The sequence below is a fragment of the Trifolium pratense genome, linkage group LG7 (genome assembly GCF_020283565.1).
Source record: "Trifolium pratense cultivar HEN17-A07 linkage group LG7, ARS_RC_1.1, whole genome shotgun sequence".
In the NCBI taxonomy this organism is placed as follows: Eukaryota; Viridiplantae; Streptophyta; class Magnoliopsida; order Fabales; family Fabaceae; genus Trifolium; species Trifolium pratense.
This window is the reverse complement of record NC_060065.1, coordinates 51,234,309-51,248,750: the sequence shown is the minus strand read 5'-3', so window position 1 is coordinate 51,248,750 and position 14,442 is coordinate 51,234,309. Positions and strand designations below refer to the sequence as shown.

General features: G+C 32.7%; 3 protein-coding genes across 3 annotated transcripts; 1 reads left to right on the top strand and 2 right to left on the bottom strand.

Moving 5' to 3' along the window:
• Positions 1–1,089: 1,089 nt before the first annotated feature.
• LOC123896591 (H/ACA ribonucleoprotein complex non-core subunit NAF1-like) lies at positions 1,090–3,877 on the top strand. Its single transcript, XM_045946961.1, has 3 exons — positions 1,090–1,777; positions 2,326–2,403; positions 2,495–3,877. The coding sequence occupies exons 1-3, from the start codon at positions 1,199–1,201 to the stop codon at positions 3,875–3,877; spliced, it is 2,040 nt and encodes a 679-aa protein (XP_045802917.1). The 5' UTR covers positions 1,090–1,198.
• Positions 3,878–5,803: 1,926 nt separating this feature from the next.
• LOC123894671 (protein ULTRAPETALA 1-like) lies at positions 5,804–8,855 on the bottom strand. Its single transcript, XM_045944724.1, has 4 exons — positions 8,608–8,855; positions 8,299–8,526; positions 6,901–7,225; positions 5,804–6,132 (listed from the first exon to the last, which is right to left on the bottom strand). The coding sequence occupies exons 2-4, from the start codon at positions 8,507–8,509 to the stop codon at positions 5,952–5,954; spliced, it is 717 nt and encodes a 238-aa protein (XP_045800680.1). The 5' UTR covers positions 8,510–8,526; positions 8,608–8,855; the 3' UTR covers positions 5,804–5,951.
• A 3,591-nt stretch (positions 8,856–12,446) lies between these two features.
• Positions 12,447–12,887, bottom strand: LOC123894670 (eukaryotic translation initiation factor 1A-like). Its single transcript, XM_045944723.1, has one exon. It carries the CDS (start codon positions 12,885–12,887, stop codon positions 12,447–12,449), a length of 441 nt encoding a protein of 146 aa, XP_045800679.1.
• Between the last annotated feature and the right edge of the window lie 1,555 nt (positions 12,888–14,442).

Below are 14,442 nucleotides of genomic sequence, written 5' to 3'. Positions count from 1 at the left end.
ATGGATTGTAAGGTGGTTGTGGATGATGTTAACAAAGGTCAAACAAATCATTCGGAGTATGGTTCAATTATTCAACATTGTAGGAATTTGCTTCATTATTATAACGACTTTTATAGTTGTTTTTGCTAGGCGTTAAGCAAACGGTAGCGCTCATGCTTTTGCACGAGCAACTTTATCTCATGCTTCTTGCAACACTTTTGATATAATTCCTAATTGTATTGCCACTATTATTATGAAGGAAATGCCATAATTAAGTTTGTTTATGTAAAAACAAAAAATGTGGGACGTTGTCACAACTCACAATGTCAAAATACTCCCTCCGTCCCAAAATTATTGTCACAATTTGACTGTGTGCACTAATCATACAAGCTATTTTGACCATAGTTTTTTACCAATGTATAAAAATAAATATTAGCATATGAGATCTTGTTAGATTTGTCTCGATGAGTACTATCAAAATTCAAAATATCAATTTTTCATAATTTTTAATAATGCACAACTAAGAATATTAATGATCAAAATTGTGCATCGACAAGTGTGCAGTAATAAAATATTACAATTATTTTGAGACGGAAGAGTAGTCTTTAACAATTAGTTTAGTGAATTTTAATGTATTTACTATTTTAGACATGAGAACCATTCCTTCATCTTAATTTTTTTTTCTTAATAAGAAAATAAAATAAAAAATGATTGAACCGTAAGTTTTAAAACACTAGCCTGATCAAAAAAGTTTTAAAACACTATAGTATAGTAGTATTTCTTTGCTTAAACGTATAATTTATTTCTATTATTCTATAAAAAGCAAAGCATGTACCCACTATGATTAGACATGTTGCGGTGCTGGAAACGTGTTGTTGTCTTACACTCATCCGACACGTGTTGGACAGTAACGTCCAGAAATAATTATTTTTTCCTTTACTCTCGACACTCCATAGGTTGATGTTCGATACCTGTAAGACACTTATGCAACATCTGTCGGACAAATCATATCCTTAATTTATTTTAGTTTTTTTTATGACACTTTTGTAATTTGGAATTGGCGCGCCTGTAGGGTTTAGAGCGAGTTGTAAAACGTTTCCAAAACAAACCGAAACCCTCGCTTGTTTGCCGATATGGAAACTAAGAACAACTTCCTCCTCTTATTATTAATTAATGTTTCTCTCTCTTTTTCTAACCCTAATTCCCAATCTCCGCCGATATGGATGATGACGATGATTTCGCTCTCGCCGATTCTTTCATTAATTTCGATTATGCCGCCACCGCCGCCGCATATTCCCCCACCACCTCAGACAACAACAACAACAACCCTCCCGACCTACCTATCGTCGAGTCCGGGTCTTCTGATCTGGATCTTACCGTTGGAAATTCCGGTGTTCAGGAATTGTTTCAGAGTTTCTCTTTAGTTGAGAATGAGGTGAATGAAATTGAAAATGCTGAAAATAGAGGTGAGATTATTGGTAATGATGATAATGCTGTTGAAATTAGAAGCGACGTTATCGCTAATAATGATTATGTTAATGACATTGTTGAAATTAGAGACGAGAGCGAGATTATAACTAATGATAATGTTAATGAAATTGAAAGTGAAAGTACTACTGACTCTGAGAGTGAGAGTGAGAGTGAAAGTGAAGATGAGAATGAATTGGAAGAAGGCGAGATAGTAGATTCTGAAGTGAATGTTAATGATGATTCCGAGGAGATTACTAGCTGGGGCAGTGATGATTCTGACGATGATCAATCTCGAGGAAGATGCCATAGGTTAAGCAACGAGCTTGAGGTATTTTTTTTTTCTTTCTTATCTATTGTAAATTAAATGTTAGTTCATTTGTCAATACCATGTTGGAAATTTGCATGATTTCTTCTGAATTGTAATGCAGGTGACAAGGTGACATGAAAACCTTTGTGATTTGTATTGATTAGATTAATGAGGTTTTTTATTTTTATTCCGTTTTTGAGACATGAATTGGTTGATTTAGATGCTAATGATGTTTTGCATATATTCAGTTAAAGACATGCGCTTGGTGGGTTTGAATCATGTGGTTCCAATCCCGCTATGCTTCTGTGCCGACAGATGATTCTGAATTGATTATAATTTCATCCCGGTTGTACTGTTGAAGACGGGCATTTGATCTGTTGAATCTTTGATATTTTAATTAGAAGCTTCGTTGTGAGGATTGAAGAAAGTTAGAATCAACGTATAAGTTCTTATGTTTCGGCGTAGGAGAAAATGTCAAAAACCACTGCTTTTTAATTTATTTACTTTTGTGACTGGATATTGTTTAAATTTGTTTTGATTTGGGGTTTTTGTGGTTGTGAACTTTGCAGGATCTTCCTTGGATCCCTCCTGTGAATGTAAACTTGGGACCACATCATAAAATGCTACCAGTGGGAGTTGTTACATCGGTAAGCCGACTGAAACAAACCTCGTCTCTGATAAAGGAATTTAAAGTTACTTTGTTACGTAATCGGCTTAATCAAGTATCTTATTTTACAGATTGTTGGTGCTAAAGTCATTGTGGAAGGGGTGGAGAAGCATGCTCCTCTTAATGAGGGTTCCATTCTCTGGATTACTGAAAGGCAAACCCCACTCGGTTTAATTGATGAGATCTTTGGACAAGTTACAAGTCCATATTATGTTGTGAGATACAATTCCAAAAATTATGTCCCGGAAGGGATCTGTAAGGGAACTTTGGTTTCTTTTGTTGCGGAATTTGTAAATCATGTGCTAGATGACAAAGATCTCTACGAGAAAGGATATGACGAGGGGTTGTCTGATGAAACAGAATTTTCGGATGATGAAAAAGAGGACGAATACAAGAAAAGGCAGAAACAAAATAAAAGAGCCACAAATAATCGAAATCCCAAGACAATGGTAAACAACAGGAAGAAATTTCCACCAAATAACGTTTCCGTCCCTACTATGCCTGTTGCACCTGCCACACCATTGGTTGCTCATGGTCATTGTCGTCCACCTATGCCAGGCACTGGACAAGACTTTTTTGGTGCTGCCCATGGTCATTCTTCATCACTTCCAAGCACCGGCCAAGGCTTTTCTGGTACACCTAATTTAAATCCACCATTTCCACCTGTAAATGGTGGTCCGAACTTGGTTACAACCGGTGTTTTGCCAAATGGGGTGCCACTTCCGCCTCAACAGTCTGTGATGCCTGCTAATGGATTTCCTACGAACGGTGTATCATGGCATCCAGAAAATACTCAATTTTCTCATCAGTTGCCCACACAAGGAATTCCATATCAACAGCAGTTCAATCCTAGCCACAGGTTTCCTCCACCAAATGCATATCCTGGAGGACAGCCCAATATGTATGCACACGGGCCAATGAACCAAAACCAACAGTCACCCTTTCCCCAGTTTCAGGCACCTACAAAATTTCATCCTAGCTCTATTCCATGCAATCAAGGTGGTCCTCCAAATCAATTCAATCCACCAACAAATTTTCATTCTAATTCTTTTCCAGGCAATCAAGGTGGTGCTCCAAATCAATTCAATCCACCAACAAATTTTTATTCTAATTCTTTTCCAGGCAATCAATGTGGTGCTCCAAATCAATTCAATCCACCAACAAATTTTCATTCTAGCTCTATTTCAAGAAATCAAGGTGGTCCTCCAAATCAATTCAATGCACCAACAAATTTTCATTCTAGCTCTATTTCAAGCAATCAAGGTGGTCCTCCAAATCAATTCAATCCACCAACAAATTTTCTTTCTAATTATTGTCCAGGCAATCAGCATCCTCCACAATCTAACCATCAATTCAATCCGGGTGCTTATGATGGCCGTGGAAGAACATTTTCTGCTGGCCGTGGGAGAAGACCATTCCATCGAGGGGGCAGAGGTTGGCGACCAGCCAGATAAAGGTTATTGTGTACTATAACACACATTGAAACAATTTATCTTGTAGGAGGAACATTATGGAGCAATGTATTGTGTTCTTCATTTTGTTGTGATTCCTGTAATGAAGTAATATTCACAGCTTTTAGTTACCCTAGGTCATTTGTTTTCATTAAACTTTGACTTGTATATAGTCTAGTACTGAAGATTTCCTCCTTGGTGGCTTGGTTTACAAAAATACCTTCACCAGGAATGAATTGTGAAAAGGAAAGTTATGAAAGAAATTATTTATGCAAAACAGTTTGCAGTTTTATTGGTACAAACTTTTTAAAGTTTGATTTGCATGGTTCACCTACTTCATAACTAAGTGGGTTTATTGGCTATGGTTATGGAGGATTAATAACACTTAGTATTTGCACTACTAATAGTATGAATAAGTCTTTACTGTTCCATTGATGAAACCCGCCTATGAATAGGCATTAATTTTTTTTAAAAAAATCAGCATTAATTCTTAAGCTCAGATAATAATGATAATCATCGATACATTTGTTATAGATTGTACATCATTCATGACACAGAGAATAACAACTTCGTCATTTTAAAGTAGAAAAAGTCGAATATGGATCTTCTCCTGTTCATTCTCTTTAATTTTCCATTTTGATTTTATTTCGCTAATTTATCCAAGTTCTCTCTCTCTCTCTCTCTCTCTCTCTCTCTCTCTCTCTCTCTCTTCAAATTTGTTTCTTCTAATTTAGTTATTTATTATGACTTTCAGCTGTTACATGAAGCACAAAAGAGATGATTGAACACATAGGACAGAAAAATTTATTCTCAAAAAGTAGTAAAAGTGTAAGCTCATACTGGGTGATATAAATCATTTGTTAAAATTAACATACCCTTAAATGGTCTCTGCAATGTTTAAGTTACCTTAGTGCACCTCCAATGTTTTTATTTAAAAAAAAAAACATATTTTCAGTTTCATACACTATTATCAAATGATCTCTACAATGCTATGACATATTATACAGTTTGTATACATTTTACTCCAATGATATAAATAAATAAAAATGCAACCTTTAACCAACAACAAAAGGTAACTCACTTTTACCTTTTATTATTTTTTTGCATCAAACAAATTTTTTCTTTTGACTGCTATTGAGTTACTTCAATGCATCAAATCTATACAACTCAGTTTGCCACCTCAAGTTTCTTAGTTTTGGTCGATAAATACCCTGACATTATCAAAGAATGTCTCCGTGATACTATGTTCTCAACGGGTTTAACACGACCCTAGTCTCAAAAATACTTATGTCTCATCTTTACCACAAGAACTTCATCTTGAAATCCATAGGATGATAGCAAAAATTATAGGCCTACGATATTATGAATATTTTAAAAACATGGTTAACTTATATCAAATTTTATTCATTTATTCTTAAGAGGAGAAATTTATAGTTTACTCTATAAGAAATCAATTTCATGGAGGATTAACATATAATCGGGCTTGTAAGGTTCTGAACTGAACATCCAACCATGCAGCATTCCAAAATGTAATTTACTGTTGGTTGTGCATGGTTTTCTGAGCTCATCAACTGGTTAGAGCAGTAACTTGTGCAACTTCCCAGCAAATTTTTTATCATGTATAATAAACATTCCAAAATGTAATTTACTTATGTCTTATCATGTTCAATCATTGTTATTTATCTGAGCCTGTCTTTGTTTTTGCGTTCAAGATGCAATAAAATGCATTTTTTATAAGCTACCATTAATAGCTTCATGTTTCCACAGCAAAAAGGTTCCTAAACACGAGACTCCATTGATCAAACGCACAACCAAACATACAATAAGTGTCTCAAAATTAATCTCTATCTACAAAGAGAGAGATTACATGTTGAATCATGTTAGTTCAAGAGAACAATTTTTTTTATATAGATAACTTACATTTGATGATGTGATTAGAAAGAGGTCATTTTTTAATTGAAATAAATTAATAATCCAGTACATTAGAAAACTTAAATAGGACTGGCAATTCAGTCCATATGAATAAACTTATAAAAGGGTACTAAAAAAAGTCAGCATTTAGGAACATGATTTGAACTCAAGCTTTGGCATTGGCATTCCTTGTAAAGTCAGTACAAGTCTGGCAAGTGCAGTCCGAAAAACGGCATATGTCACACCCGAAGCACACACAAGAAGTGCAACCTTTGCATGCCGGAGAACGAGTGCATCCTCTGTAAACTCTGCGACTACCTCTTTCTTCTTCATCGTCACATGTAATTCTGACATATAGGAAACAGTTACTACCGATTATGAAATGCATAAACAATGAATATTGTAAAAAGATTGAAAGTGCAAATTCTATTGATGTTTCATAAATAAAACTGAATCTATCAAGGAGCAATGGATTATGTCCAAAAGTTGAATCTTTTATACAAAAAATATATTGAATCGATTTTTACCATTTAGGACTCAAAATGTAATGAACCATACACACAAGGCTTTCTATACGACTAATCGCCACAGCAATAACTATGTAAAGTGAAACACCTAGACAAATTTGGACAACAAAATAGGCAATGTATCTGACGAGGTCTTTTCAGGACCAAAACTACCATGCCTATTTAAATCAGCCATGCATAGCGAGACAACGTAATGTAACTAAATAAACTCTTAACCTTATTAAAAGCCAGGACCAGTATACCAAAAAAAAAGCCAGGACCAAGATTGGAACATCATTTATGCAGCAACCAATGCAAATAATTATATAATAACTTCGAAAAGACGAGCATCCCCCAAATTGGCATTGTCAAAAGACTCAAAACAATAAATTCGCGCATATGTAATGTAGACATGAATTCACCTCAGAAGTTTAAATTGAAAATGATATAGTGATATAAATGTACTGTTATAATAGTACTATAATTATAGTCAGTGTTAATACAGTGTGATGTAAGATACTAAAATAACTTCGAAAGTGGCCATAAACCATCGGCTTCAAATACATAATGTTAACAGCTCAAACAAAAATTAATTAATTCATAACATACTTGTCATATGGAAGATCAGAACATTTCCAATTTGGATCAGCCAAAGCATCATGGTGAAGGCGGCAATCCTCTTTGGTTCTCAAGCGGAACCTACGCTCTTTGTTACATCTAGTACAGCGGATAAACTCGTCACGGTGGCACACCTGCCCATTTTGGGATTTGTGGGATCCATTGGCTGTTTTTAATGCTTGGTTGTAGTATTTGAGCAGAACTGTTTTATACAATGGAACCTTCTCACCATTAACTATTACCCATATATTGTTCTTCCATTTCCTAGCTGTCTCTCTTCCAGAGTGTTTCTCGAATGCAGCAGGAGTCAATTTGTCTATCAGTTAAACATCATTAAATAAGGTAAGATTAGATTATGCATTCAGTTGGCAAAAGAATTGAACTTGAACTAAAGCAAAAATAAACAGAACAAAACAACATATAAAGGGAATTATATGGAACATGCAGTCACATTGTAAGAATTAGAGATATAAGACATAAAAATTTCTATTAACAGACTTAAGATACCTCCATAGGTATCAATAAATACTTGTTGAATGAAAAATAATTATAATCTGTAGACAACATGCAATAGTATTAGTACTTAAAGCAATAATCATTACATTCAACTGATCAAGAACAACTATATCCTACAAAAGTTTTTTTTTTGATAAGCAATTATATCCTACAAAAGTAGTTGAAGCAATTACCTAAGTTCATGTGGTGCTAGTATGCAAAAATGTAGCAAGGAAAAATAAGACTTCCAATGAAACTTTATCTGTTTGAAGCATAACTACACATGTAGATAATGTATGCATGAAACAAGTTTACACATGCATGGTATATATTTAAGAAGATTAATCCCAAATTAATTGCAATCACAAATATCTCATTTCACAAACACATGCATCTTAAAAGTAAGTAAAGTCAAAGAAGAGAATGAATCTTAAAAGTTAGAACTCCCATTCTTCTTACTCAGCCAAACAGATTTCGTTGACTTTTTAACAAATCAAAAAAGAAGAAAGCTTATTTCATTCAATAACTGAAAAGTTCTTGTTGATGGAGAAACAAGTCATGTATAAACACCAATAAGATTGTAACAAAAAAAACTCCAATAAGATTCCACTCTAACTATTCTAAAAGAAAGACTAATTAACATATCAACATACATAACTTTATACATTTGCATAACAAGAACCACTTCATACTGGTCTAAGAACATGAAATCAAAATTTTAACTGAGACAAATCAACATACACTTTAACCATGAAACAAAACAACATCACAAAAGAGTTCATCATAAACATAGCATACAATGACACGTGTCAAAGGTAAAAATGAAACAAAACAAAGATACCCACATAGGAAAAAACATAAAAGTACATTTTTATTAGAGAGATAGAAAAAGACCTTCTTCACAACCAGGTGTACATTCACAAGTGATTTCAAGATAACCATTAACAAAAATCCTAAGCTTTCCAACAGCATCACCATATCTATGACTAGTACAACCACACATTACTTCAACAAAATCTCCAACTTTCTTCACCCCATTAACATCCTTTAGCTCATCATCACTGAACATTGTGAACCCACTTTCTTTTTCCAATCCGTTTGCCATTTTGTGTGAAAAAGACTCTATTTTTAGCAAGAAGAAGGAAAATTAGGTAATGGGTCAGCGAGATACGCGACGAAAAAAATCTGAAATAAAAGTACTACAGAGGATATCTTTGAAATGATGGAGATTTTGAAAAAATCTAGCCACTAGGGAAGAGATGAGGAAATCCAAAACAACACGGTTTCCCCGAGGTTTTTTCAGAGAGATCTGGCATAGAGAGAGAGACAGAGAGAGAGAGAGAGAGAGAGAGAGAGAGATGAAGTGATTGTGAAGTGAAGAGTGGTTAAAGGCGTAGGGGAGGTGCTATTTGCATGATGACAGTAGAGAGAGAGAGAGAGAGAGAGAGAGAGAGAGAGATATGAGTAGGTTGTTTTTGTTTGTTTGTTTGTTTATTATAGGAAGAACTTCACTCATCATCATGGGAGAGGTCGAAGTTTTAGATGGTTGTTTTTTTTAATTTTATTTTACTAGGAAGTTGAACTTGGACTGTGCCACTGTTCTTGGGAAAGAGGTTACCCCAAGTGATTGAAGTAATAAATTTATTGGAATTTGATATTAATTTTGTTTAAGTGTAAATTTTTTGTGGGGTTTAATGTGAGAGTACGGTGTATGTTTGGTTTAGCGGCGAAAATAATTGAGTTTGATTTAATTATTTTGGGAGAACTGAGTTTGAGTAAAAGTGAATTGAATGTAAAATGATTTCTGTTTGGATACCTTGACAATGTAAGTGATTTTGCATAAAAATGTTGTTTGAGTTTTTGTGTCAAAATTGTTTTTGAGTGTGTAAATGACCAAAATGGGTATTAACATATGTGTGTACATATATAGATCAACTTTTTTATTCAATTTTAAATAATTATTTATATTTATGTTGTATAATATTTTAAATAATTTTTATGTAATTTTAAAAATCAGTAAATAAAAATACTAGTAAAAAAGTATATTACTCATTGTTTAATAAATACTACCTCCCTTTAAATAATTAAGTGTTTATTCAGAATAATAACACTAAATTAATAAAATGTATTTTTGCAATTTATAGAAATAATTAGTTTTATTGAAAAATATAAGAATAATTGACGGATCATACCCTTAAAATATCTAAATGACAGTTAAATAGGAACGATAAATCCGACTGAACGGATGTAGTATAAATTAACGAACAATTTATTTTGGCAATAACAAACAATTTTAAGTATAGTACTCCCTCCGTCCCAAAATAAATGACCTATTTTTTATTTTGTTTACTATTCATAGGACCTCCTTTGACTGTATTTTTCTACTAATATTTATATGCAAATATTAGCATATGAGATGTTGTCTGATTTGTCTCGATGAACATTTTCAAAATATATAATTTTTATAGTTTTTAATAGATAATTTAATATACTAAAGATTAAAGTTATGCATTGGCGAACGTGAAGATGGATCAACTAGATCATTTGTTTTGGGACGGCGAAAGTAAAAAAAATAATTTAAGTCCCCCTTTTTGTACTAAAAAAAATCAAGTTAAATATAATTCTTGTTTTACTTTATATTAAAGGAAGGGACTTTGGAGTTAACAGTTAACTAAATGGATTAAACACACGGATCAATATTAAAAAAGTGAAGGCAAGTGGAATGATGCATCTGACAAAAGTATATGGTTGTGATTAGTTAATAGCGTAAAAAAGAATAATAAATGTATTTATAAATTTATTGAGGGTCTTTTAGAGACAATTTTGTTTAAACGTACCGTATAATTAGGTATTGAGGGAGTAAAAAGAAAAAGAGGGGAGTAAAGATTCTTTGCAAAATGAGTTTGGTTTCCTATCACATTAGAAACAGTGATTCAGACTCTACCAAAAAAAAAAGAAACAGTGATTCAGTAGGTTTTTTATTTGATTGATTGTTGATTGATGGGGGAGGTGTACTATAGTAGTACCACCAATTTGTAGTTATTGTTGCAATGCCCAAACAAACCCTTTCACTCATCAAAGAGAGTTGCATTGAGATAGATTCTACTATTTGGTAAAGTCTTATTTTTTTAAAAAAAAAATACAAGTTGAAGAGAGATGAAGAACTTGAAAATAGTCGAGGTTGAGAGATGAAAAGACAGAGGTAAAAAGAAGTCTCATTGTAATGTAAATATTTATATGATACATGTGGTGTTTTGTTTCAAAAAACATAATTATATTACTTTCTCTTCCAAAATCAAATTTTTTAGCCTCAGGAAACAGACTCATTCTATCGATCTTCTAAATTATCACGAACCCAAATATGTGTTGAATCCTTAAAAGGGCTTGATCCGCCTATCTAACCATATAAGGGGGAGACTCAATCACGCTTAAGGGGAGATAGGTACGGAAAAATATGAGCACATAAAACTATATATGGACTAGGCAAGATCTAAATCGAGCTCAATCCATCATGATCATTCGGAACCTAGAATGCCTAAACGCCTATCCCATGATGCAGATAGCTTGGTCTTAACGGATAGAAAGTATGAATAAGTCATAGCTAAAGAGATAGGTCTTGCATTATATCACACATGGGACACCTCGTGAGAATAGAGTGGAGCAAATTGTTTCGACGCGCATGAGGAGATATTATGACAATGGTAGTTAAGAAAACCCACATTCATACCACTCATGTTCGTGGTATAAATAGGCCCCAACCTAATATGTTATACTTTTCAATTATTTAAACAACTCAACTATATTTTTTAAATATCTATACCACTCATACAAAACTCTAAGATGAGTCTCACCTAATATATACTCCCTCCGTCCCAAAATATAAGCAAAAAGTGGTCAACCAAAATGAATGTATTTGACTAAATTTTTAATCAAATACATCCACTTTGGTTGACCACTTTTTGCTTATATTTTGAGACAGAGGGAGTATCACTCAACTATTTTTAAACTGAAATTTTTTAAGCTACCATAACACAAGTTGGAAACGTGGTTGAGTTTGGACACAACACAAAAAGTCAATTATCCATAATATTCTGAGACAAGTTGCTACACGTTGGCAAAAGATTGCAATGCTACTAGGGATAATTGTGCTCTTAGGGGAGTGTCTATTTATAAGGGACCTATAGCTTCATCATAAAAAGTGCATCACATTCTAAAACTTAGGCTCAAATCATCTCTAACCAAGTACTATCACTATAAATTTTCTAAACAATAATCAAATGTCATTTACCAAATCAATGAAATCATATTTAAAAATTTTACGATTTATTATTACTAATAATAGTGAATGTCGGATATATTCTTAAAGAAAAAACATAAAAACTTAAGATATAGAAAATTAAATGATGTTTCTATATGAAATAATTTTTCTCAACATACAAGAGTTTAAAAACAGAGGGAGAAAAACAATAACAAACATTACCAATAGGAATAGGAATATCTAACTAAATTTCTAGGAATTTCGAAGTATAATTACTCTTTTGCGATACGAATATCTATGATAGCAACTAGTAATATTGTAGAGGTGTGTTATTCAAACACAAATTTTGAGACACAAAATTAACACAGCTCTCTTTCCACTCACAAGCGCGCAAAACAAGGCATGCAAAAAATATTAAAAAAATCAAAAAAGTATATTTATTGTATTTTTGTCAAATAAATATGTGTACGTAACATTTTACAATATTGTACCATACTTTTAAGCTTCTATTGACCGCACGAAGACGGGAGAAAGAAACAAACACATAGTGTGACAATTGAATATCTAAACAGAAAAAACAAAACATTAAAAATCTTCATCTTCCAAAACAATTGAATATATATCTTCGAAATTCCTAAATTTCGTTCAATGATACAACATAAAAATCTTAACAATGAAATTGAAACCTCTAAAGTCTAAACATTACATTACATATCATGATCATCATCATATACATTGAAATTTCTAAAAACAAAACAATTAAAAAGAAAAAACCCTTAAACCCTTAAATCTTATCAATATCATCATTCTCAAACTCAATGCAATCAATATCATTCTCTTCATCATCATCAGCACCACCACCGCAATCGACATAAAGTTTCATATTATCAGGAAGCTCACCATAAGCCTTAAGAAGCCTAGCTTCATCAGGCATGAATTTCAGAATAACATCAGCCTTATCATCTTGATAATCACGGAGACCGACGAGAATTATATCGCCGGAAGCAATCCAAACTTTTTTGTGCAACTTACCACGGATATGACAGAGTCGTTTGGTTCCGTTATTGTCCAGACACATTGCTTCACATCGACCGTTACCAAGCATACGAAGAACCTGAGCATATTCTTGACCATCTTCTTTGAATACGAGTTCGCGTTTCTCGTCATCGGCTTCGTTCTTTCCTCTCTTGCGATTCTTTCCTCCCTTTCCTTTGTTCTTCGGCATTGTTGATGCTTGCTTGATGTGTGTTTTGTATGAATATGAAACCCTACTTTCTGATCACTCTATATATAGAGTTACAAAAATAACAAACTTTTAAATTATATCTTTTTTTTAAATCTAAATCATATCTTTTTTTTTTTGACAAACATCTAAATCATATCTTTAAAAATAACAAATTAATCCTAAAAATTCTAAAGAGATATCCTAAAAATTCTAAACAAATCTTTCATTATAAATTCCAATATTATCTTATTTTAAATATAAATTAAAGTATATATAAATCTAATAAAATGATAAATAAGATAAATAAGTATTACACCTAAATTTAAATGTTCAAAATCTATAGTTTTTTTTTTTCGTAATACAAAATCCTCATTTATAATTTAGCCATTTAGGTGTATCAATTTTGATATTATTGCAAAACTGACACCCCTAAATTAAAAAGAAACCAATTAGTCGGATATATTGTTGTTCTAGATATACTAAAATTGTCTTATATCGCTTGGTAATCGAGACTAAGGGTAGTTTAGATACAACGCTCACATCTTTCAAACCACCGGGACGCCTTTTCTACGAAGGACAAAACTGTGACAAGTTAATACTCAAAGCGGACAATCTCTCGAAGATGTGGACTTAAGGTCGGATCGGAAGGGTCGACACCCTTTAGCTCCTTAGCCTTGACGGGGGGGGGGCTACTGTTCAGGAGACACCAAATTAGTGCCACATCCCTTTGTAATCGAGTCTAAGGGTAGTTTATATACAACACCCACACCTTTCAAACCACCGAGGCTCATTTTCTACAAAGGATAAAATCGTGGCGGATTAAATCCAAAGCGGACAATCTCTCGAAGATGTGAATTTAAGTTCAGATCGAAACAATTGCCAACAAAAAAATATATAAATTTACAATGAAGAAAAACAATACTATCTTATTGAACCAATGATTAGCATTCAAAGCAGCCGTGGATTGAGAAATAGATCACATGTACTATATAAGTATATCTTTCTATCTATATATATAAATCCTAGATAGTTGTCCAATTGTCTATCTAAACCCTAATTCACAAACCAATGAAAATCTTCCATTTAGCCACATCATCCACTTACATGCATTTAATGTGTGGTACTAATTATAATAATTATTATTATTATTATTTTGGGTTGTTATTATTTTAATTTTTTTGTTAATTTTATTATTTTGTGTATTTTATTCAAAATAGTTAATGTTTTTCTAATAATCTTTTGTCCAATTTTTATGTATATAAAATGTTGGTCGATTGTCGGAACTACTTACTAATGTTAGTAAAAAAAAATAGATAAGATAAAATTTAATAAATGTTTTTGCAAATTATTTTATAGTATAAAATAGCGCATAAAACCCGTGCATCGCACGGGTAAGAGTCTAGTATATATATAAATCCTAGATAGTTGTCCAATTGACTATCTAAACCCTAATCCACATCACTCACTTAAATCAATGAAAACCTTTCATTTAGCCACATCACCCACTTATATTAATTAATTTAATGAGTGTGGACTAATTGTTGTTATTATTATT

Bases quoted from the DNA above. Each gene is read 5' to 3' on its own strand.
- LOC123896591 (XM_045946961.1), top strand. From the start codon at position 1,199: ATGGATGATGACGATGATTTCGCTCTCGCCGATTCTTTCATTAATTTC. The intron at 1,778-2,325 runs GTATTTTTTTTT...TGAACTTTGCAG, and splicing joins GGTTAAGCAACGAGCTTGAG to GATCTTCCTTGGATCCCTCC. The intron at 2,404-2,494 runs GTAAGCCGACTG...CTTATTTTACAG, and splicing joins CAGTGGGAGTTGTTACATCG to ATTGTTGGTGCTAAAGTCAT.
- LOC123894670 (XM_045944723.1), bottom strand. From the start codon at position 12,887: ATGCCGAAGAACAAAGGAAAGGGAGGAAAGAATCGCAAGAGAGGAAAG.
- LOC123894671 (XM_045944724.1), bottom strand. From the start codon at position 8,509: ATGGCAAACGGATTGGAAAAAGAAAGTGGGTTCACAATGTTCAGTGAT. The intron at 7,226-8,298 runs GTCTTTTTCTAT...TTTAACTGATAG, and splicing joins TACACCTGGTTGTGAAGAAG to ACAAATTGACTCCTGCTGCA. The intron at 6,133-6,900 runs GTATGTTATGAA...CCTATATGTCAG, and splicing joins TCTGATCTTCCATATGACAA to AATTACATGTGACGATGAAG.